Below are 23577 nucleotides of genomic sequence, written 5' to 3'. Positions count from 1 at the left end.
AGGCCTGGCAGCCTGCTCTGCCCCATCACAGCCACTGCTGCCAGAACAGCTCTGAGCACTGCTTCTGACATAAGCTACACTCAAGAGCCATGTCCCTCCCTCCCATCCACACCCACTGACTCTGCAGACTGACTTGGAAATAACACCTCTCTCCTCTCCCCTCCCTTCTCCTGTCAGTGTGCTGTGATTTCCCTTCTTTTACACTGAGGGAAGATGAGAGCAAAGGTCTCAGAGGGCTCAGCACACAGAAACAGAAGGGTATGAGCACCCTTGCAGTAACAGCAGCTGTGGGCACAGCAGTAACTGGCCTGTGCAGTGTGAGCCAAAGTGTTTGTAAGAAGCAATCAGCCTGTGCTCAGGATCAACAGCTATTCTGATATCAGACCTTGTTCACTAGTGAGAAGATCAAACATCTTCTGTTTGCACTGTGGAGTTAATCATGCACATACAGGCTTGGAGACTCCTCCATGTCACTTAACGGGAGCTGGAAGCACCAGAAAGGACTGAAAGAATCCAAGGCTGCTACGGATCACTGCTGGGGCTGCAGAGCTGGCCAGCTTTCCATCAGGCCCCTGAGATGGCTCTATCAGCAAGGGGAAGAATGCAAAATCTGAGTCACTGTGCAAACATGAGAGGAGCTTAGAGCACAGTACTCTGCTCTGACAGAGAGAAAGGCTGTGCTGCCAAAAGGACGCAGAAGTGTAAACATGGGAAGCATCCGAAGGTGCTTGAAAGAGTTTTAAGTCACCAAGAAGAGCCAACAGTAAATCTGGCAAATAAGCTCATCCTGCACCAGAACACAATTTTCCCAAATGTTTTTGGACCACAGATTACTGCCAGCTGCTTTGACCATCACATCTTATCAGCAAAGTTCAATGAGTAGTTCTAGAAACTATGTTTCTATTAATTCTTTGGCACAGCCTCCTAGATCAGTAAAGATCTCTGGATTACAGCCTAGCAACTAGTTTTTCAAGAGAAACCTATAGCCTTTACTTTCACAGAGGCTGTTTCAAATGCTCCAGATTTGACATAAACAAAGTGGGGTGAGGTGCAATTCACCCAGCATATGGGAACACAAGCCCAGAAAAGAAACTGTCAAGGGAAAAAAGCAGTTTCTTTCCATCTGACTCCATACCTAATGCAAAGAACAACCTCCTCCTTACTCCAGACTTTTATCAAGCAGGAAGGTTTGGTTGTGGTGTGTAAAGAAAACAATTCCATCTCAGGTAATAGGGACAGAAGGCTGGCTTCCAGACCTGAAAGTAAAAACTCCTACAGCTTTTTAGCTTGGGCTGTCATAGACCCACAGCTTCTGCATATCCTAAAAGCCAGATCTGCTCACAGGTTAAGCTTCAGTAACACCAGACCTGTTTGTCAGCTACAGCCTGTCTGGTGTGTACCCAGGGCACACTGTGAGGGTCTTTTCACTATCAGTTCTACTAAACACTAGAAAAAGCAGGAGACAAAAGAAAAATTAAAGTCACTGATGGACAAAGGTTGATTTTCTGATTTGCTGATCTTCTACAGCCCCAACCAGAAGTGGCTAAGGCTGCATATTTAACCCTGCAATCAAGGCACAAAAGAAAGAGGGAATGAAAGAAAACATCATGGTGAACAGAGCCACTGGTGTTACATGAAAAAATCCCATAAACAAGTACTCAAGGACTGGCACTGGTACTCCAGGGTTCCCCTCTAGGAAACCAGCCAGAACCAACACACTTTCCCTCAGATCTGCCTGCATGGCTCCTTGTCCATACTCAGGCACTGGTGGAAAAGATGAATAAAGGGGAAGAAAGGTAGAAATGTGGAAGTCATGAGAAGAAATTAAGCATTATTATAGTCAGAAGTAACTACAGAGACAGACATTCTAAAATGATTGTTTAAACTTTGCAGAGCAATGTCTATGCAGAGAAACAGAGGACAAGCAGCTGTGGGTCAAATCAGCTTTAGGAAGAAAGAAATTCAGGTGGAGAACTGAGAAAGTTACTGTACAAACAAAAAGAGGAGCATGTCTTCCTGCTGCAGCCAACAAGCAGAAACAGGAGGGAGTGTGATCTGTGATTGGAAAGGGCTACCAAACTTCATCTCTTGATTCTACCCATTCAGAATTTTCTAAAAATGACCAGGGTTTTTTTGTGTCTCTTGCCTCCTAGTATACCATCCCAGCCTCAGTGGGAAATTCATGTGACTTGCTTTCCATGGCTCTAGGAAGGGACTGCAGAGTGTTAAAGGTACTACATTTGCTTAGTGGTTTAACAGAACTGTCAAGTATTGAAAGAAAAGGAAATCCCCCTGTTAGACCCATATCTCACAACAAAGCACTGGTGTAACAGCTACATCACAAAAACAACACAGAAATCATTTCAAGTGTCTACATACTGAAAGAAAGGGGAGAAGACTTCATAATGAAAGCCCAGCAAAAGCAATTATTGTGAACAAAACTCGTCAGCAAGCCAGGGGAGAAGCCAGCAGGCAGCAGATGTGGATGGAACAGAAGGAGCCAAGGCACATCTCACCTGTGATTCAGGAAGAGAGAGCAGCCCAGGGACCACCCCTGTGCTGTGGCCTGTGGTCAGTGTGTCACCCTGGCTGCTTTCTGTCTGCTCAGTGAGCACCTCCCAACACACTCAACACTGATGCTCCCCTGGCAGTGTGTAAAGCAAAGCACCATTAACCAGCAAGTGCTTCCCTGGCCCTCCATTTCACATCTCCTTAGCAAAATAGTGGAAATACCCACACTATGTTGGGGGTGACACTGGATCTCCAACAAGATCTAATCCTTTCCCATATCAGGCACATAAGCTGCATAGCTGTGCACAAATTCCCCTTTCAGACAAACTTACTGGGTTCAGAAGCACCGTCAGGAAGAGCTCACCGCCTCGAATGCTCTTGTCCAACTCCTTTGAGCCACCAGGATATTCATTATAGAAGATAGTGTGAGTAAAAAGACCACAGGTCTGTCGAGGCAGAACCTGACAATATCAGAAAAAGGCAAAGTTAGACAAGAGGCAGCATCTTTTTAGACAAGGCAGCAGCATCTGTGTGAGAATGAGTCAAAGCAGCACTTTATGGATCAATATAAAGAGTAAGGGGTTTGACACAGGTGCAGAGGACTCTTGTTACTCCTCTCAACTACTTAACTCATCACACTGCTAACAAGCCACTGGTGTTTCAATTTAGTCTCGATGGGCCTGGTTTTGCTCTCCATTCAGTACTGACCCCTGAATTGTTCTGAAAACACAGAACTGGCTTTAGCCAAGCTTTTTTTCTTTGCCTCAATGATTTTGAAAACACTGGTGATATTAAGATTAACGTCTCTGATGCAGGTCATGAGAAGACTGCTCCCTGGGCAGGCGGGTGGGCTCTGCTGTGCTCACCATGATTCCATTATGGATGAATCCACGGCGGTACCGGGCAGGCCGCAGGTGTGGGTATTCCTCTGTGCTCGTTACTTGGATGCTCCAAACAGATTTCCATGCCTCATAGAGTTGTGTGTGGACAGGATAAACCCCAGAATGATGGGGGGCTACAGCATAGCCCAAGTCTGTGGGAATCCCATGTTCCTGGAAGCAGAATACACAGCTTGATAATTTGGTATTTAACTAATAGTCTTAATAAGAAGCACATTTAGCAACAGCATCCAAGTTGGATCAAGATGACAGAGGAACATGAAAACTTCTGGACTGGGAAACCTGAAATACTGCTTGTACTTCTTGTTTTATGCATCTGTAGAAATATAAGGGCAATTCTGTACCAACAAGGACATTCAGCACTAGTAACAGCTGCTCTGAGAATGGTCTTGTAGCTTGCAGCTGTGACAGATCAAATTAATTCAGAACCCTCAGGTCAGGCTCCCTGGTTACTACAAACTAATCAATGCTGTTAAGTGACACTGTCTCACTCCCACAATGCCTAGATGTGAGTCACTAGAGAAGGAAAACAAAATTTCCTTAACTGATATAGAGGAAAGGAAGAAAACTGGGATCTGTATTGTCTCTAGCAATTCAGAGAAAAGCAGGCATGGAGTGAGAGACGGGTGAGGATAGGGGGCCTGGAGCTACATTATAATGACAGGAAATTTCTGCATTTCTTGTGTTTTATTTCCACTATGTGGTTCTAGTAACAATATCAATGATGACAGCTCTGCCCTGGTGGTGCATGATAAAACCAGAGCCCCTAAATGAAGCAATAACCTTCTCTGACTGCTAGCCTGTTTTATGTTAAATATGTGTAATTGTGTTCTGTGCTTTGTCTCTCTTTGCAAAAGACTGCACTGTTATTTAACCAGGAAAAGGAGGAGCCTAAATAGTTTCTATAATGCTGTGACTGTGCTCTGCATTCAAGACCATTCCTAATCTATGTGTCACAGGAACACGAGACAGCAGCCTGTTATTCCCAAGGGGATTACCATCAAAAGAACCAAACTAGAGGTGAAGAGGACATTTGTTTTCAGTGAAACATGTATGCTATATTCAACTCTCAGCTGTAAGAACCAAACAGGCATTGTTCCATCAATGCAGGATGTTCAAGGCTTTCCCCTCCTCTGCCAAAACCCAGGGAATTTCCTCTGTACTTCCTAGATAAGTAGCTTCCTTCAACATTGTCTGGAAGGCCAGAAGAAGGGCTGTTAGCAGACAGAGCATTTTATACTACCGACCAGGTGACTTCCTTACAGAACCACATTGAATAATGATGGAAAAGGAAATACTTTCTCACTGCCAGAGTTTGCAAATTAATTGCATTTGGATGGTAACCTACAAATTCACACCTCAGGAAACAAGAGCCTTGGGATTTGCACCCTGGAATGTAGCAGAGCTGCCTGAGGCCATGCAGGTGCTGGGAAACATTTCCCATTGCACAGGCAAACATGTGAATGGTGTTTCTTGCCTCAAGACAGCAGGAGCCACACATCAATATGAACTTCCAGAACTGCCTTGCTTAAATGAAGCTGAATTACTAGACTAGTATTTGGGTTCAGTGAGGTCCAAACAGCCATTCCAGGAGAAAAATGTTTAAGGATTAGCACTGTAAAGTAAATAGACTGCAATGCTCCCTACCACAGCAAACTGCTTGTTGAGCTTCATCTGCTCAGCCAACACAGTGACATTGTGGAAAAGATGAGGCTGCATGTGACTCCACATGTGAGGGAACCACCAGAACTCCTTCCTGTGCTTGAGCAGCATGTCATCCCCTTCATCTTCCTCATCTGTACCTGCAGAAAGCAGAAAAGTGCAAAAATCAAAAGGCAGAAGAGGGGCTCAATGTTTAAAAGCAGTGGCTAATCCCCTCCTGACAGAGTCTCTCTACTGCATTACACACCCCAAGGTGGGGGCTGTATGCAGGTGCTGGGACAAACGAGTGTCAGGGGCTTACCTGTGTGGTAGAATTTCCCTGAGAAGCCCAAGTTGAAGGTGAAATTTGGGACTAAAGTTCTCAGCTTATTCTGGGTGCTCAGTAAAGCCTGTTTGAATAAAAGGAAAAAGAAATGTTCATATTTTTTCCTCTGTAACATGTCTCTGTGTTCTCCTAGTGCCCAGTTGAGTCTGAAGAGGTATCGCAGATGGGGCTCAGGCATTGTTTCCCTTGGAGTCGAGCAGAGCAGGTAAGTGCTCCTCATTCTCAGTGTATTGAAGTAGTTCTGCTAAACCTAGTAGTCTAATAGTACTAAATGATGCCTCTTTAAAACCATAGCCAGATCATGCTCTCCACTTCAATGTGAGGGACCCAGAGTGCCTGTGCTAAGGCAAAAAGACAATAAAGCTCACTTGAAAGCAATAGATTCTTTACAGGTTCAGCCTCAATGCCCTCTTCCTCACCCATGTTGGCTGGGACTTTGCTGATGAAACTCTGCCCCTTCTCAGTCTATGTGCTAATGAAAAGGAGGATGGGGCAGCCTGTGATACACAGATGAAGAAAAAGAAGTCAGTAATATCATGAATAGTAACTAAGTGATCCAAAGGAAGGGGGCTTTTATTTGGAGAGGAAAGGTGGATTCTCAGAACTACCCATGCAACAAGTCCTGCCACAGCAGAGAGGTATCCCTGACTTTGTGTTCCCTTGAAAGTGCCAAAATTTTGTAGCAGAAAAGTTTCCTGGATCCTGGGAAGAAAATCTGGGAAGGGCAACATTCACAATCCTCACATCTGCTACAGGTTCTCTCATGCTCACTTGTAATTACTTTAAATGTCCAAAGTAATTGCTTTACCCAAAGCAAAGGTGCCTTGTGCCATGAACCTCAGGGTCCAGCAGCATACAGAGTAATACAGCAGCTTTGACAGAAAAAACACAAACCAAAAAACAAACCCCAGAGGCTCAGTGTGTCACAGACAAGTAGGACACAAAGTAATTCTAGTCAAATTCCTTCTGCTGGGAAATGATAAAAAGGGAGAAGCCGTGAGACAAACACTGCTGCTGCCTGTGTGCTTTGAGGAAATGTCACTGGTGGGAGAATTTTCAATCAAACTAGGGGTGGCAGGAGGGCTGTTGGCAGGTGACAAACACGGTCCTTCTCTGGGCTATTTAGATTTTAATAGCTTTTCTCAGAAAGCAATGGATCCATGGCTGCACCAAGGTGAAGGTGATGACCTCTCAACAGCAGACTTGGCTGGATGTAATCACACAGCAAACACGGAATATAACTCTGGGAAAAGCACACAGACCTATCAAACCGTGTAGGAAAGATGGACAGATCTTCCTGCATCAGCTGCCCCTCCCCAGCCCCAAGGAGCACAAAACAGCCCTGCAAGGTGCCCCCACACAGCTCACACTCCACAGGCTGTTTGGGTGCACCACTCCCTCAGAGGTGAATGTGTGCCCACAAAGGCAGACTCTCATTCCATGGAGGTGCCTTGACACCATCCTCTTATGGATAACCTGACAAATCACTGCTGTCACTGATATATCAAACCAGTTAACCAAACACCAGCCATCACATTAATTTAAAAATGGCTTCTATAATTCGCTTCAACCACCCATTCACACATATACTGAGTGGTTTTACACTCAAGGGAGGCAGTCCATGACCATGGCAGGGTGGGAAGACAGACAGATTACATGTGCAGTGCTACAGGACACTCTCAATACTCTCTGTGAAGGAACCAAGCTTTCACACCTCTCCCTACAGACACACTTCATTGTCTGTTCCTCATTCCCACATCCACACAACAGACACACCAAATGCAACCTAGGACAAATTTCAACAATTTCAGTTTTTCAATGGCCACTTGCCTACCACATCTTTACCTCAGTCCCCACCCAAGAACAGTGATTTGATAAATGCCAGACATGTGACGTCTCCAAAACCTATCACAAATAGGGCCTATCACAATTGGCCTTTGAAAAGTGCCATGCCAGCAACACTGATGGCTGAAGCCTCCTTTGCAGTACAAGATCCAGAACAGGCAATGGGAGGTCAAGTTCCCCTTATGTAGCCCAGCAAGACACTGGGACTCACTCCACACATCAGGGAGCACAGACTAAGAGCTGTGCACCTCTCCCCAGATAAGCAACTGTCTGCCCAGATGATAGTACAAGATCACTTCAAATTTGGGAGCAGCACCTTGAACATACCACCCAGTAACTCAGACAGGAAAGTGCCACTTCCTTTTCTTTCTCCAGAGCTGTCCCAAGCCCCAACATTTCCCTCTGCTGCCCTGAAAGGCACATCCAGTTCCCCAAGCTTGGGTAGGAAAGTGGTGGGAGGAAAGACAGCGGTTAAGAGGCTTAGCATTCCTCTGCACAGAAAGAGATTTAAAGCCTGGCTGGGGTTACCATGACAACACATCTGTCTGATAATAAATCCCAAAAAGCCCTGCTCCAGCAGACTGCAATCCTTTGTGTCCAGGGAGGGACCAGGGAGGAACTATGGGGGCCCTAAAATTCAGACACTGTGGAGTCCTATGGAGTCCTGCATTCCTGGCAGGTTTATTGTTAAATCGTGAGCCATCCCTCTGCTGATGCTGGGTCCTTGTCACAGTCACAGCCATAAGGTGGCACAGCACAGATTTGAAGAAATGTCTTTCCCCTGAACAGGATAAAGGAGACTAAGGTGCCAATATTTGAACATTTGTTTCAACACATTATGCATTCTGTGTTCCCTGGTTGCACACTGATTCAAGAGGTCTGTAAGCTGTACTAAAGGTGCAATAATGCAGGTGTGGGAACAGGCTGGAAGATGGCACTTCTCTCTGCACTCTCTTTCATAAAGTAAGATGAATATGATAGAACTAATCATATCTAACAGGTGATTCAAGTGGCATTTCATTTGTATCCATAATATGCTCTGAGACTCAAACAAAAGGCAATCAAGAACTGTGGAGCAATGCTACCCCTTAGGAGAGAAAACAGCCAGCCAGATGTGAACAGATCTTCATGTGCATATTTAAGAAGTTCAGTTGTTCACATGGTGTGAGAGGGCTAACATTTTAGCTATCCTCCACTTCTAAAAGGCAGACTTTATTCCCTTAGAAAACTGTCCCTCAATTCATCCAAGTATCCATTTTTTGGGTCTGTTTCTATATTTTATCTTTTATTTCAAAAAGCCTTCCAATATACAAGCCTGGCCACTACCCAGCCAGAAAGGCCCCTGCCCCAGAAGCTCTGCAAGGCACTGATGGGATCTCCAAAGAGACTCCCAACACTGGCCACAGAAATTCTTAAGCCACATCAAGGCCAGACCTGCTTCACACTTGTCACAGTCCATCAGAGCATTCACTGCCATGCACAACCTGTATTTTTGGAGGCCCTTAGTACTTAACTCTGGCAGCCATGCTGCAGGCCCAAGTGACAGAAAACTACATTCCAAGGCACATTTCTGGAGACAACGATAAAAATGTCTAAGCTTCACTCTAATGTTCAATGCCCATCATTTTAAAAAAGGCTTTTTAATTATATCAATTTACAATAAATATTTACTTCTAAGCAAATGTTAGGGGAAAATTTAAAATTGTGTCTTTTGTTGCAGTATATTAAAAATCTGTATCTCACTGACAGATCTACAAACATTTCCTCAAAAACCATTACAAGCTCTTGATGTCATCCAGGGAAAATAAAATCTCTACTCATTCTAGGAGTGAGGAAGAAATCAGGGAAAGCCACAGCACTCTGACTGTACTGGGAGCTTCTTTAGGACTCAGTCCTTTTCTAAGATAACAGGGTCCTTGGCGTTGGAGTAACACAGGGCTAAATCTTAATGCAACTCTGCTTTACAAGCTACAAAGTTTTTAACTTCCAGAAGTGTTTGCAGAGAATTTAGTTGTTCTACACAAACCCTAAACATTATCTATCTCAGCTCCCTCTAACAAGAGGCAAAAGAAAAGGGAGAAATAAGTCTGAGAGCCAGGTGCTGGGAAAAGAGAAAAAGACTATGTGAAACCAGTACATGGACAAATGAAGAGAAAAAGATGATAAAAAACGAAGGAAGAAAGCTGAGTGCTCATTCAAAGCATACTAGGAACTTGTGGTGGAAACACAGTCTTAGCAGATACTGCCCCAGGCAACACACTCTTGAGAGGAGTTCCTGCAGTTTTCTTACCACCCAGCAGCAGCAGCACTGGCAGAGCTCAAAACAACACTAGCAAGAAAGAAAGCTCTCATGGTACTGGTGTATCTACCTCCCCTGCAGTCTTAGAATCAGGGAGTTAAAAATTGCTGAGTACTTTAACTGCAGGTATGATTGTCCTCTACAAATTTAGAAAGGCAAGAGCTGGCTGACAGTCACCCTCACTAGGTTTTCTCTTCTGCACCCTCACCATTCATAATCCAAAATGAAATTACTGTCCTTGGTTTTCACTTAGCTTGCTCCCAGACTCACTTGCAATGATTGCTCACTATTTATGCTCTTGCAGAGATTACCAGCAAAAGAGGCAAAACCTCATCTACTTAATCTTCTTTCCTCATACCTAAAGATGACCAGAAAGGATCACAAAAGCCAGATCCTTTTGCATTAGAAATGGCCTGTCTTTGCTGGACAGTTCCATGGGGGTTTGGTAAATTCCAAGGATTATGATTTTAGAAGAGACTGAATGTGGAATAAATTGAGAAGAGAAGGGATTCTCTGAGATTTTGTTTTGTTAATTATGTACAGCTCAAATCTCTGGTAAACTCTACAAAGGGAAAACATTTTCTTTGTGCAACTTCCAACTGTTCCACTTCTATTGAGGACTGCAAGCTCCTGCTGCAGCCCTTCAGCAGAAACAGGAACTCAAGGGTTATCATCTTTAAAGTGAGCACAAGCACAATTCCTTTTTTTCTTCTTAAAGAAGAAAGCTATTCAGCTGCTTTAAGCATCACCAATAAAAACATTTCTCTTGTGTAAGATGTGTATCATGGGCATGTGTTTGATCAAATTATATTCAGTGCTTTCTTTTAATAGTCATTTTGTCTGGGAAGGTCCCTGAACGTGGACCTGCATATGGCAAAGAGGCTCACTGGGACAGCAGAGCCAATTTTATACCTTCACACAACATCCAGTCTTCAAACCACTACCCTGACTACTGTAATCTAAGCTTTGAGATAAGGAGCTGTGTGTTGAGATATCAGCCCTGAAACAGAGCTTTCATATAAAAGGCCAAAGAAAATGCCAGCTGTTCTGTTACTATTATATCCCCTTCTCTCCCCATGGTGAGAGACTATCAACAAATCCATGTAGTTATTTTTCGCTTTTAAAAAATAAAAATTCATTAACCTCACGTGGCTCTGCAATCAGAGAGCTTCTTTTAAATGGATAAATCTGGGTTTTATCTGCTTTGCTTGAGATTCTCTGCTTACTGATCACAGATTATTCCTCCATTTCACCCTGTTAAAACCCAAACAAAGCATCTTTTGGAATAATCTTGTCTGGGTTTTTTTTTTAACATTACTAGAGCAGCCTTTGTTCCCAAGAGCTTTGGCCACCTATCCTGCCTTCCCACATGGGTCTGTAACCTGCACAAACACTACAGAGGTGACAATCTCTGCTGGTTTGGATTAGTGCCTGCTTAGGGCCAAGATAAGATTGTGATCCTTCACAAAAGAAAAGAAAAAAAAATTCTTTCAGAACATTTCAGCACTTCAAAACACAGGAACACTACAGTGAAAAAAAATTAGCATTTTCCTTAAATAAATACCACATACAAAACATAAAATCTTGAAGTCCTAAAACCTTGGAGATAAACTGAGACATATCCTGCATGGATGCATAAAACATGTAGAAAAGGTGGTAAGACTCCTAGGGAGGGGGAAGAGAGCTCTCGGGACCATGCAACAGATGAGGTTCAGACCTGTACAACAGTATTCTTCTTATACCTTTACCTCAGATATTGTGTGCCTTGGATGTAAGTTTAAAGGGTGCTTCACCCTGAAGTTGTTTTGGAAACAGGCTAAAGCAGTTGCTGTCACAGGGTTACCATGATCATGGCTGGTGCCATCCAGGACTCACCTGAGGGCAAGTGCTGAAAGGGCACCCAGAGTATGAACTGTGAACAACCCCAGCACTCCTGAGACACAGGCAGTGCCCTGCCCCAGTGGTACAAACCACAAGTGATGGGGAAGATACAAAGGGAAGTCCTTGGCTCCAGGAAGCATCACATGCACATGGATCACAGACCTAACAGAGCACTTTATCATGTGCTTTCAAGGACACAGAGAATCAGCACGAGTACATACATTTGTTACCTTTTCCCAACTTATTTTTATCTTTGCCTGTCTCACTTCCCTGTCCTCTACAAAATCTGTCTCTTTCCCATAACCTTTCCTAACAGGTCACTGTATTATTCCAGGAACTGCCAAGGAAAGAAAACCACAAAACACTGGCATTTCTCTTTCTCAATCTTGAGGCCACAGAGATGGTTCTCATGAAGGCTTGGTCTGACCATGTTCCTCTGGTGAATTTGTTGATATTTCCTGTTCAGGGATGAGGGCTGCTGGTGGCAGACATGAGGAGGGTGCAAATGGTAAGAGAAAACCCTTCCTTTTCCAATTTAATTGTGTGCTGAAAAGTTAAATAGCTAAAATATAGACTGTGCCAGTTTACACTGCATGGACTGGCCTAGGGTTTTGCAATCTAATATATACATCTTATACATATCACAAATAATAATAATAAAACACATTATCCTGTTCTATTCTAACACAACTTTTCCTTTTGAACAGCAGAGTTTACAGCTACAAACAGGTTTGCATAGGAAACCTGCATATACTTATTCCTTACATTAAGGAGGAGACAGGATAGACTACCACAGGCATCTTCCTCTTAAACTGACAGAGGCCAGTTCCTAAAGTGCTCCATTTAAACCTGCAAAACTTTTGAGAGCATCACACATGGTGCCTCAGCATCTTTGCAGGCTAATTCTCTGTATGAGTACAACTGCAGCAATCAATGCTTTCCCTCAAATTAAATACCACCCGGACTTTCTCGGTACCACACAGGCTAGAAATCCATCTAGATCCTCTGGAGGTACTACTCCTGGAATTTACCTCTACATCAGACACTTTCATGCGAGTGCCCTCTTTTCCCACAAATATATCATCGATGTCAACAAGGATGTAGCGATCAAGCGTGAGACAGAGGCGTTTGCCAGTCAAGTAGGCAATGGCATCCACGAAAATGAGTTTGTGCAGCCAAAAATTGAGGTTATTGCCGAAGAGAACCCGCTGGATCCCATCATGCAGACCCAGGTCCTGCATCACTGTGGCATGCAGCGCTTTGTGAGTGGCCAGGTGAGGAATGGACTCGGAGGATTTCGTGCTGGCCAACAGCACTGGCTCATAGGTGCTGTGGTTTGACTGAAACACAGTCCAGTCATCACCAGGTAGAGGACCCTGCTCCACCTCATTAGCCCGGGTGACATAGAGCAGGGGAGCACTAGGATTGATGTGATAGTCCCGCAGGCCCAGGTTGGAATGTAGGAAAAGGGGGAAACCCTTGAGCTGTGCACTGAGCAGGCTGTTCTCATTAGCTTTGAAAAAGCCTATAATCCCCACTCCGTACTCTACACAGTATTTGTCTAGAAGCTCTCGGTTCCAAGCATCTAGATTCACATATTTAAGGATGTTCTCATAGATAATTAGAGCATAACGTCCTCTGTCTTTGTCTGTCAGGGTGGGCATGTCCCCTTTGCCAGGGGCGATCTCTGTCCTGTATTTAAACCGGCTGGATTCCAGGATGGCCACTATTTCCTGCCCCAGCTGGGAGTAAATGCTTTCCACAAAGACGAGCACCACGGGATCTGTGCGTGAGGTGTCCACGGACTTTGTGAGCCTCCAGCTGGCCTGCGGTGGGATCAGGATGCGGTGCTGGCTGCTGCAGTCACTGAAGGGCAGCAGTGGCGGCTCCTTGATTTTGGGGCTGTTGGTGACGTAGTAAGCCAGGATGCACATGGAGATGAGGCTGAAGGCAATGAGCAGCAGGATCAATCTGTGGAGCTCCAGCTGTCGCACATGCCGCACCACTTTCCACAGCTGAATCATGGTGAGGCGGGCGGCTCACCCCCTCCTCGCGCTCCGGGCCCGCGCCGCGCTTGGAACCTCCAGGGCCGCCGTGGCAGGACCCGGCAGCAGCTCACAAAATTCAAAGTGCAGCTGCAGAGAGGAAAAGCTAAAGCAAACAGCTACAAGGCGAGACTCCCAGAGATCTGCCATTTATCTCAGGTAACCATGGCCCTCAATTCCCATCGCTCTTTTGTGTGCTTCCTCGGGCTCCTCTCCTCTCGCTCAGAAGTCTTTGGAGGAGCAAGGTTTCCAGAATCTTGTCTCTGATAAAATATCAGTCTGTCATTTTGTGCACAGGCAGTTTCAGCTCAGCCTTCCCAGGTGTCCTGTTTCTCATTTAGCTGTTTCACATTCACATGATGGCACCTTCTCTTTGCATCCTGCAATTTAAAAAGAAAAAGTCAATTCTCAGTGTGATTTCAGCATTTAACAGGCTTGAGATGAAATGGCAGGACTAGCAGGTGATAAGTTGGCAGCATCACTAGCCCATCAGCAAGTCTGTTCTCTGGGAAGTGTCACATCCCATTTGTGTGGGAGCTTGACAGAACAACCACAATGGCCTTTGGAAGAAAGGTCCTGACAGTGCACAGCAACTCAACCTGGACACTGGGTGAGACTCACACACACTACAGCAAACAGAGCCAAGCACCTGGTCTTCCCCCAGCCCCCTGCAAGCCACTGAACAGAAAACACCAAACACTTCTATTCTAGCCTGTATTTCAAAGCTAACAAGAGGGGGAGAGAGGACCCTCTGCAAGGCTGCCCCAGTTGTCCTGGGAACTCACTTTCTTCCAGAGTTCTCAAAATGCAGCTCTGGGGAGGCTTCATCCCTCAGGCAGCACAGAGGGTGGGGGGCACAGGCTCCCAGCACTGCACACTTAATGGCTGCCAACTGATTCAGTGGCAGTTGGAGATGAAACATCTCCTGAAGCCTTCATCACCTTCTCTCATATGCCACTGAAGAACATGAAGCCAGTTTTAAATCACCAACAGCATGACATAAATTTGGGCTGGTCTCAAATACATGAGAAGGAAGCTCTCTCACCTCCTGCTTTGTGTTCATGGCAGCAGACTATTTCACCATATGTTGTTATTTTTCCAGGAAAAAAAAACACCCAACAAAGCCAACAAATACCAAATAATCCAAAACAAACACCAGATAAACTAACTAAATTTCTCCTTGGTTTAAAAATAAAGTAAAACTCACAGCAGAGTCTTCTCTCCCTTACCAGCAGTGAGACTTACCCACAGCAATACCCTGGAGCCTTTCCTGGGATATGAGCACATTTTTGGGATACACCTGCTGCCTCCCCCAGAACAATGCAAGAACACTCTCAATGCCAGATGCTGCTCACCAAGTCAGTCATGCTTACAATGAGCTCTCTGTAAAAATTAAACCGCCTTTTTTCTTTAAAAAGCCTTTTTAGTCACCCCCTCAACTCCTGCAGACGTGCTCCATCACATACAGACCCTCTAACCACCTGCTCAACTGGCACAGCTTGCAACACCAGGAGGCACAAGAAAGCAATAGCAAATAATAAAATAATATTACCAAAAGAGATCATCATCCTTCCTCCATTCCTCCCATTTTTGAGCTTTTCTGTTACTACCATTCTGATAAAACAAAGAATATGAGAAGACTAGTTTGTCTAGGAGTTTAAGGCACACATAAGTTTCTTATATAGTAAAGCCAGGGGTTTCTAACAACTAGCTACACCAGAAAAAGAATTACTTGTGAGACAGATGCTTATTTTGTAATGTGTATTACTAATCAGAAAAAAATCCTTCTGAGTCAGGGAAACTATCAGTTCATAGATGAGGCCAGAAGTCCCACTCCAAAGACTCCCACCAGGCTGTTTTCCAAACTGTTGGTGCATCTTGAAGCAGAGACCATAACCACAAACAGATTTTATATGAAGAGATATAATAGTGCTAACTTTATGACAGCAGATGGAAGAGAGTCGCAGTGCTCTTTACACAAGCCTTATGATGATCATTAAGTATTATCTCAAACAACTCCTCTGCTATAAGCTCAGCAGAGCAGGGACTGGTTTGTGTAGTGCACAATGAAACTTTAGCCCTGAGGAGGTTTTCAGAATAGCTGTAGACTGACAATGGAAAGTATATCACACAAATAATTTTCCACTGGAGAAACTAACACAGCAAAAGTTACTGAAAGTTGCACTGCAACACAGGAGATAGATCAGGATTTTTGGTAGAATTATCTCTGATCCCAAATGGATTGAGTTTCCATTCCCAAATGGCCCTCTGTAATGAAGAGCTGTGGCTTTGGAAATCCAGCTCAGTCAGCAACAATAAGCTGTGTTTTCTTCATCACAGACAACTGATCATCTTTCAGTTTTGCCTCTACATACTATTAACTTTTTACTGGAAAAAGGACAGGGGAGAGAAAGTGAGAAATAATTATGGGAAGATGTAAAAAACAGAACTTGTATAGTTTTTTCTTTTTCTTGCTACCGATTTTGAATATATGATTCCCTGGACAGAACACAGAGTATGACTTCTCAAGTCAAGTTCAGTCCCTGTAATACACCAGGAATTCCAGTGTACAGTGCACAGCACTCAAAAACATGTGCCACCTTCCAAAAGCAACCAGGAAAATAGCCTTTCCACCTCCAGAACGAGCCCTTCCCATCTCAGTGACTCTGCAAGGAAGTGTCACCACCTTCCAGCTTGGCATTACAGCTCCAAAGCTGCAGAGAGGCAAAAGCTGGCAGAGGCAGAATTCAGCAGGGCAGAGAGAGGTAAAATAAAAATAAATAAAAAATGCTGTATCTCTTTTATGAGGTGAATTCCTTGTAAGACAGAGTAAGACATGGCTCCATGCATATCACAGTGCTGCATATATGAGAAGTGATCTTCATTCTACTACTGTGCAATAAATTCATGCTGAACACATCACTCAGATTCCAATAATAGTCAATTTTAATGGAGAAACCTAAGAATTCCAAGTTATTGCCTTCCCAAATAACTCACTTCCTTTTGCTTTTCAATCCCACTGAATAAAATAGAAACATAAAAATTATTTTGGATTTAAAGATTCACTATTTTAACATGTATTAGACACAAAGTTGTTTTTGCAGGAGAAAATAATGTAAAAAGGAACTCAGGAGCCGCAAGTGTCACTTCTATGAATTTCTAAGCAAGTGTTTCTGGGGTAGAATTTGTAATTTAAACATCAGGGTAATAGTAAGAAGATCAAGATGTTGATTTATGCAAAAGCTTGGCAAGGTTCTACTTTTACAACTCTTTATCCCCAAAGCATCAAGATGGAAAACACTTCTCTGGTTGCACTCATTCATCTCTCCAACTTAATTTTTACTTTTGAACTGATTGTTTTGTAAAGAACTGTAGCTTCAGTTTCCCAGTTATCAGTTTAAAGATGAAAATCACAGGACAACTGGATTATTCTGTAGAATAAGAATGAAACCAGAGTTTAAGCTAGGTTGCCACACCTGCAGTGCCCAGCTGAGGGGCAGCAGGGAGAAGAACCCCCTTTGCTGGGCACTTGTGAATCACAGCAGTGTTTTGATAACAATGATTCCATTCAAGCCTCTAGCGAAGCTCCCAAACAAGCCCCCATTTGTTACATGGGTGAGCTCAAAAAAACAAATTAAAAAAAAAGGCCTGTATCAGATTGCTGCTCAAGAATCTGTCAGCTCCGATCTCTTTAACAAGGCTTCACAGCCAGAGGGCATGCCAGCTGGCACAGGATGCATTTCTTTCTTTGGGGACTGCATCAGCTGGTTTAGGTTCAAATGAAAAGAGAGAAAAAAAAAGCAACAAACAAATACACTGAACAAAATTTATATTAAAAGGCAAGAGAACTGTCAGAAACCAGTCATACCCAAAAAGCTGAGAGACATCTACAATGGAGAAAGAAAAGCAAAAATAGAATTACAGTGAAAATTATTCCTTCCTGAAGGAAAAGAAAATACCTGTGTCCTCTTTTGACATCAAACTCCTGGGAATCTAACACCACAAAAAAACCCCAGGTTTCTGGAGAAATTGAGGTCCACTCAGAACTCCTGCCAGGACTGCCTTGGTGTGAACTGTGGGAGATGGCAGGCAGAATGCACAGCGAGAATGGAGTGCTCAGAGGCCCAAGGATGCAGGCTCAGCAGGCACCCATCCTGCCAGTGAAGCATCTCCAGATCAGAGAGCATCAGCTGTCAGGTCAGCTATCCCACAGATCACCAGCATTAAGACAAAGGCTTCATCAAACTCAGATGTTCTGTTTCCTAATGATATACAGTGTTAATGTGAAACATAAACTGCTTTGTGAATTATCAGCACAATTATCCATGTGCTAAGCCACATGGCAACCAATGTGATATGAAAGCAACAACCCCAACCCTGTGGTTTTAACAGCTGATCTCCAGATATTTCCAGTACTTGGAAATGATTGTGGGAGATCAGTACAAATGCTCAGGACCAGCACTTACCCAAAGCCACTGAGCAGAATATAAGTATCTGGGGCTTCTGGTACATTCATGCCCAGGCACATGGAAGATTCTGGGTGTCATCTGACACCTTTATCAAGAACAGTCAATGCATTCCTAGCTGAGCTACAGAAGGTCTTACCACCCAAAGGCCAGTGCCACCAGCACATTTCCCCATCCCTTTTCATTATTCATAATATAATCTCTCCATCTGGAATGCACAGCAGTGAGATCTTGCTTTTGTCCACAATAGCTCTATTTCAGAGGCCTTTCTTCTGCACTTCCTGTGAGATAGTTGTTGCCTTGGGCCCCCAGGGGGACTACAGTAATTGAGTTACACAGTAATCAGAGAAGGAATCTGATTGATTTTCCAACCCATTCCACTTTAATGGTGTCATCATGACACAAAATTCCTCATTAGTCAGCTCCATTCTGAGACACCAGAGCCCCTCTCTCTGTCTGTGGTGGTATCTGTATGCCAGGCCTCCAGGTACAGCCCCTCTCTCACAAAGATGGGGAACCTGGCAAGTAGTGTCAACAAAAAACAGCAAGCCACATAGCAAAAGAATTAGAAAACTCACGAGAATGAATGCTGCTTGTATTTCACGTGTTGGGTAAAAAAAAATATTTGTGTAAATCACAGCCACATTGCAATGAAATTGCCATGCTCATTTTTGGGCTCTGGCCGTGTGTTTCAGCTAACATCCACTGCCAGCTGAATCCTGCCATGAGAGACTGCCTAAGGAATACAAAATTCAGATCAAAGAGGCAAGAAACACTAATGGTGCCCATGCTGCTCTGACAGGGCTGCAGCCTCCAGCCAGCTCTATGTTTTGTTTGGGCAAGTCCCCATGCAGGAAAAAGCCTCTCAGTACAGACCTGGGCTGAGACAGAAAGCTGCCAGCTGGCCAGCAGGCTTGAAATGTGCCACTCTGATATAAGAGAAGACCTGTGTGATGAAGTAATAATTATTTTCGTTCTTTTATTATCATCCCTAGACAGGTATGTAACTTCACATCTTCTGCAAGAGCAACAAACTGCAGTCCATGCTAAACAGATCAGCATGCACTCCTCTCATCCCAGCCTGGTGGAAACCCAACTGCAGCCCTGAATTCACTCGTGTGCCAGTGCAGTGAGGGTCTGAAGACAGATCTTGGAGAGGCTGGCTCCAGGCCAGCTTTGCACAGGGCTTGCACAGAGATACCATGACTCCTGCAAGCTTCTTGGTGTTTAGCTACATGATGGGTACCTTTGTTTGCAGCAGATCTTTGTTCTCTTGTTATTTTATATTAAAAAAAAACAACCCAAAACAACAGGCCTGCCAGCAACATAAACCAATCTTTTCCCCTGAAAACAAGAAGGTCCTCCTCATAAGAGATTCCAGGAAATCTGGTTTTCAGTCCCGTGCCTTCTCCCCATCATAATACACTCACTGCTTAGGGTCATTGCAACTGACCTGACCTCATTTTCCAAAGCAGGGGAATTTCAAACTCTTACACTGAGATATTTCCTCAAGCTAAATGTCAGAACCACAAGCCTCAACAAGTTTCATGGTCTCAGTAGAGGGACAAATTTGGGAAGGGAAAACAGTTTGTTGTCTTGTATCTTCAGCCTGCTTAAAGAGCAGTTCTGCAAATAAGGAACCTGAAGAATTGTTAAAAAAATCAAACAAAATTTCAGCCTTCAGCAGTCACTGATGCTGCTTGATAAAAATAATATGTAGCTTGGCAGCTGCACACATCTGCTGAAATGAAAAGGAAAGACTACAGGTATTGTAGCAGTGAAAGTGCTCACACAAGTCAGAGCTTTCCACCAGCTGAGGGATGTAACTGCTCTGGGGACACACAGGTCTCTGTGATGCAACTGATCATAGTAGAGAAAGGAGACACTTTCCTCAGAGATAACTGAAGGGATGTATCCATTCCTTCATTTCAAATGGTACTGAGCCTTTAAAATTTAGAGATCAGGCCACCACAAAACCAGCAGTTTCATTCTGGCCATACCTCTCCTTCTGTTTTGTGCCTTTCCTGACACAGAGGTCGGTGCCCACTCTGACCACAGCCCTTTTCCCACACCAGGGGATAATGAGACAGCAGCTCCTCTCTGCACCCAGACACACAGAGCTGTGGGACACAGAGCCGGAGACAGTGCAGGCTAGAGCCTTGCAACACAAAGGCAGTCCAGTTCCCAGGTGGAAAGTGAATTCTTCCCAAAGGGAGGGAATACACCACCTTCATTTCATCAGGAATCAACACATATGCTCTATCACGGCAGAACATCTCCAACTCAACTGTGGGAACAGGAAATAGATGCAGTTCCTTCCGCATTAGATATGGACAAGAATCTCATTTCCATTCTCTCGTGCTCCCTGCTTACCACAATTCAGGCCAACTATTCTGCTCCAGAAAGCAAAACGTCTTCTCTGGTGATTTCTCCTCAGTAACTTAATCAAGTGAGGAAATACAGAAATTTTACCAGAAAATTCAGTGTCAGTCAGAGTTAAAGTATCTTAATATAGAATGTATGTTACAAAAGTTTATCTGTAATTGTTATGAAAGCAGTCTAACCATTCTTCTTTTGAGGACCTATAAAATTTCATCTTAATTAACAAGAAGCTGATCTTCTATATTCAGTTGCTTCCTCCTGTCACATAACGAATAGGAGATAATCTTTTACAATCGGTTTTATCTAGGAACATATGACAGTAGGCAACAGGTTTAATACCATTACACTGAAAGTTTGTCCAAACTGACACCAGAAGAAAACTGAAAGTATGCTCTACCAAATCTTAAAACCTCAGGAAAGCTCTTGTGCTCACCTATTCTGGTGTATTTGCACAAAAACTCAGGGTCAGAATCTGCTGGGCTTGTAAAAGAACATGTTCCCCAGCTGTGTACAGCAGCTCCCTCCTACCTGCCTTCAACTGAGATGTTCTACTCACAAGACCTCCACCCAGTGTAATGTTCATAGTGTATCTCCCAGCCTTTGCAGTATCTAACTATCCAGTTCTCTATTATCTTGGTGTGATTGAAATAAGTCTCCTGGACTCAGAGAACAAGAAATTCACATTTTTGCTGGCTTGGCTATTGCAAGACAGCTTTTAACACAATGCAAACTCCTGTAAAAAAATACAGAGAGAGAGGGGCAAAAGTGATATAAGCAAGCTATAAATCTGGCCAGGCAAAAAGAGTAAAAGCAAGCAATGGGAAGAAAAGTAAAATGAGTGTAAAAGGCATGAATTGAGGTTTTTGGAGATTACACAGGGTGGGTGAGACAAGGATTTGGAGGGCTGGTTTTTACAAGACAGGAGCAAATCCAAAGTGCTCTACTGCCCTCTCCAAACCTTCATGACCATCTGTGCAATGAAAAGTCATTATTTGCTTTTTTTTCAAGCATTATGGCAGAAATAGATCTCAGTGAGGGCACTGCACCTACCAAAAGCCCCTGAATGCCCTGACCAGCCTCCACCTCCCGAGCTGGGAGCTGCACCTCAGGCCAGACCCAAACCGTGCCCCAAGTCTGCTCTGCCTTGGTGACCTGACTGACCATTGTGCACTCACCTGGGGACTGGACTCCAGGCTGAACCTGGTACCTGTCACTGCCTCCCTCTGCAGCCCTGCTGTTTGGGGGCTGCTGCTGAGGATGCTCCCTGTGCCAGGGTGGATGGAGCCCTCCTGCTCCTCCAGCCTAGTGTGGTCCTTATGGCCTTGATGGACCCCACAGCAGCTTCACATCGTGTTACTTTTCCACAAAGGATGTGTAAGTGACAGGAGGACAGAGACTGCTGGATAAAAAGTTGTGACTGTTGTTAGACTTCCCTGTCTTCATGTGGGTGGAATTTAATTTTCTCTCAAACCATCTGTGTTTTCAATTCTTACAAAATCACAGGCAATGCATACTTGTTTCCACACCTTACACTATGCCATGTGCACTACACAAACAACAATAATTTCAACCTTGTACCTTCTGTTTCCCCTTGTTTCTACCTTGTTTTCAGATAATCAACTCTCAAACAAAACTCCTTTGAAAAGACATACATCTCAAATATATTAAACTGTAATGTAATTACATGTCACTAGTTTTAGTCTTTCTCCCATTTTCCAGACTTAATTACTAGAGTGTGTGCTATATTCTTGCATTTTTAATTAGTCAACTGTTTATGAGTAGGATTTTTTTCTGCTATGAAGCACTGCAACTTTAAAATATTCAGTCATGCAGAATTAAGTTCAGGACCTCATTAACATCCTAATTAACAGTACTCAGGACAACTCAGAGAAAAAAGTTGCCATATTTGCAATCAAACCTACCCTCTGATAAAGCTGAAGTTTTGTCAGGAAAGCTCAAGAGTTCTGAGCAAAATACAGATCTCTGTTTTGGACTGCAGGTGAAATAAAACTAATCTGTGTATTGAAAATTGCAAGGTGCCCAATTATAGGTTTTGGAGACTAACTCTGCTATCTTGGGAACTTTCCCCCCAAATTTACAGGTAGTAGTAAAATTCCCAATGAATTACTGAAAACTAGATATTTTTTTTTATTATTATTAACATGGCAACTGTTCATGTGTTGAAGCACAATTTTTTTTTCCATGAAGAAATTTAGTATTAAGTTTACTTATAGGTTCTGATAATGAAAAAACATGCTTAACCTTTGAGTCAAAGTAATGGAGTCGGTCAGCCACTTTGCAAGCTTTTATAAGTATTTACAGGATAAAACAATTATGAAACTATTTCAGTTTCACATGTAGCAGTAAGAGACAAGGACAGATGATATCAGAAGCAGGACTTAAGAAAAAAGCATTCAGAACACAGTTGATTATGAAACTTAGTCTAAACAACATTAATGTTTTCAGGGATTCTTTGGCTTAATAAATCTTCAACTTAGTTCAAATAAGTGAACTGAAAACAGGAAATCCCAATTTTTTTTTTTTTTTTAAAAATCAGTGATCCAATTGCCTTATCTCAGTTGGAATGGAAAGAAGAGAATTGCCAGAAAAGAAAAATTCTCTGCAAGTAGAAATGTTCATCTGCTGTCTGGTGAGGTCTTCAGTAGGACAGAAAGCACATTTCTTTTGGTCTAGCCTGGTACAGGGTATTCAGCCTGTAAAACACATTGCAAAAAACAGTAACTTCACCCACCACTTGGCATACAACAACATAATCACTTCCCAACACATATTTCTACTAATATGGTGGGTCTTGTCCTTGTTTTTGTGGAAAGACTTGTTCCGGAAAGGTAGAGACGCAAAATGGTTTTGAAACAGTAAACAGATTCATCATTCCTGCCTCTGTGAGCTTGTCCATGCTAGGGAATAACAGCCATGGCAGCATAATTACCACCTTAGTGAAGTTGTGCAATGACAGCAGTACTGCTGAGCACCACATTTGCCCAGAGCCCTGTGCTTTCCATTTTCATTTCATGCAGGTTCATCAACACAGCTGAACTTTGTCTATACCTGATGACACCTGTTGTAATACAGACAATTTCCCACAACCTAGCAACTACTTTAAGATAAAGTGTGGCTGCTCTTTAACAACATACAGAAAATACGGAACTGTGTGAAAAATTCTGCACTCAAAATGAGAAGGGGAATTTGTTACTAATCGCTGTATGAAGACCTAATGCTCAACAAAATGTGGTGAATGCAC

The 23577-nt window shown here is 43.5% G+C and overlaps 1 protein-coding gene across 5 annotated transcripts in view; it reads right to left on the bottom strand.

The window, feature by feature from the left end:
* The window catches only part of NDST2 (N-deacetylase and N-sulfotransferase 2), a 128644-nt gene that overhangs the window by 11613 nt on the left and 93454 nt on the right, over window positions 1–23577 (bottom strand). For all 5 annotated transcript variants that reach the window (XM_083865954.1, XM_083865953.1, XM_083865955.1 and 2 more), the window contains 5 exons: window positions 12454–13847; window positions 5374–5461; window positions 5058–5212; window positions 3378–3563; window positions 2844–2972 (listed from right to left, as the gene is read on the bottom strand). In XM_083865954.1, the coding sequence (XP_083722080.1) occupies window positions 2844–2972; window positions 3378–3563; window positions 5058–5212; window positions 5374–5461; window positions 12454–13446 (1551 nt within the window). In that variant the 5' untranslated portion in view covers window positions 13447–13847. The remainder of the gene's footprint in view (window positions 1–2843; window positions 2973–3377; window positions 3564–5057; window positions 5213–5373; window positions 5462–12453; window positions 13848–23577) is intronic.

This window comes from Zosterops lateralis (assembly GCF_965231275.1).
Source record: "Zosterops lateralis genome assembly, chromosome: 8".
Lineage (NCBI taxonomy): Eukaryota > Metazoa > Chordata > Aves > Passeriformes > Zosteropidae > Zosterops > Zosterops lateralis.
Note: the sequence above shows the minus strand (reverse complement) of the source record. Positions and strands in the feature narration are given on the sequence as shown.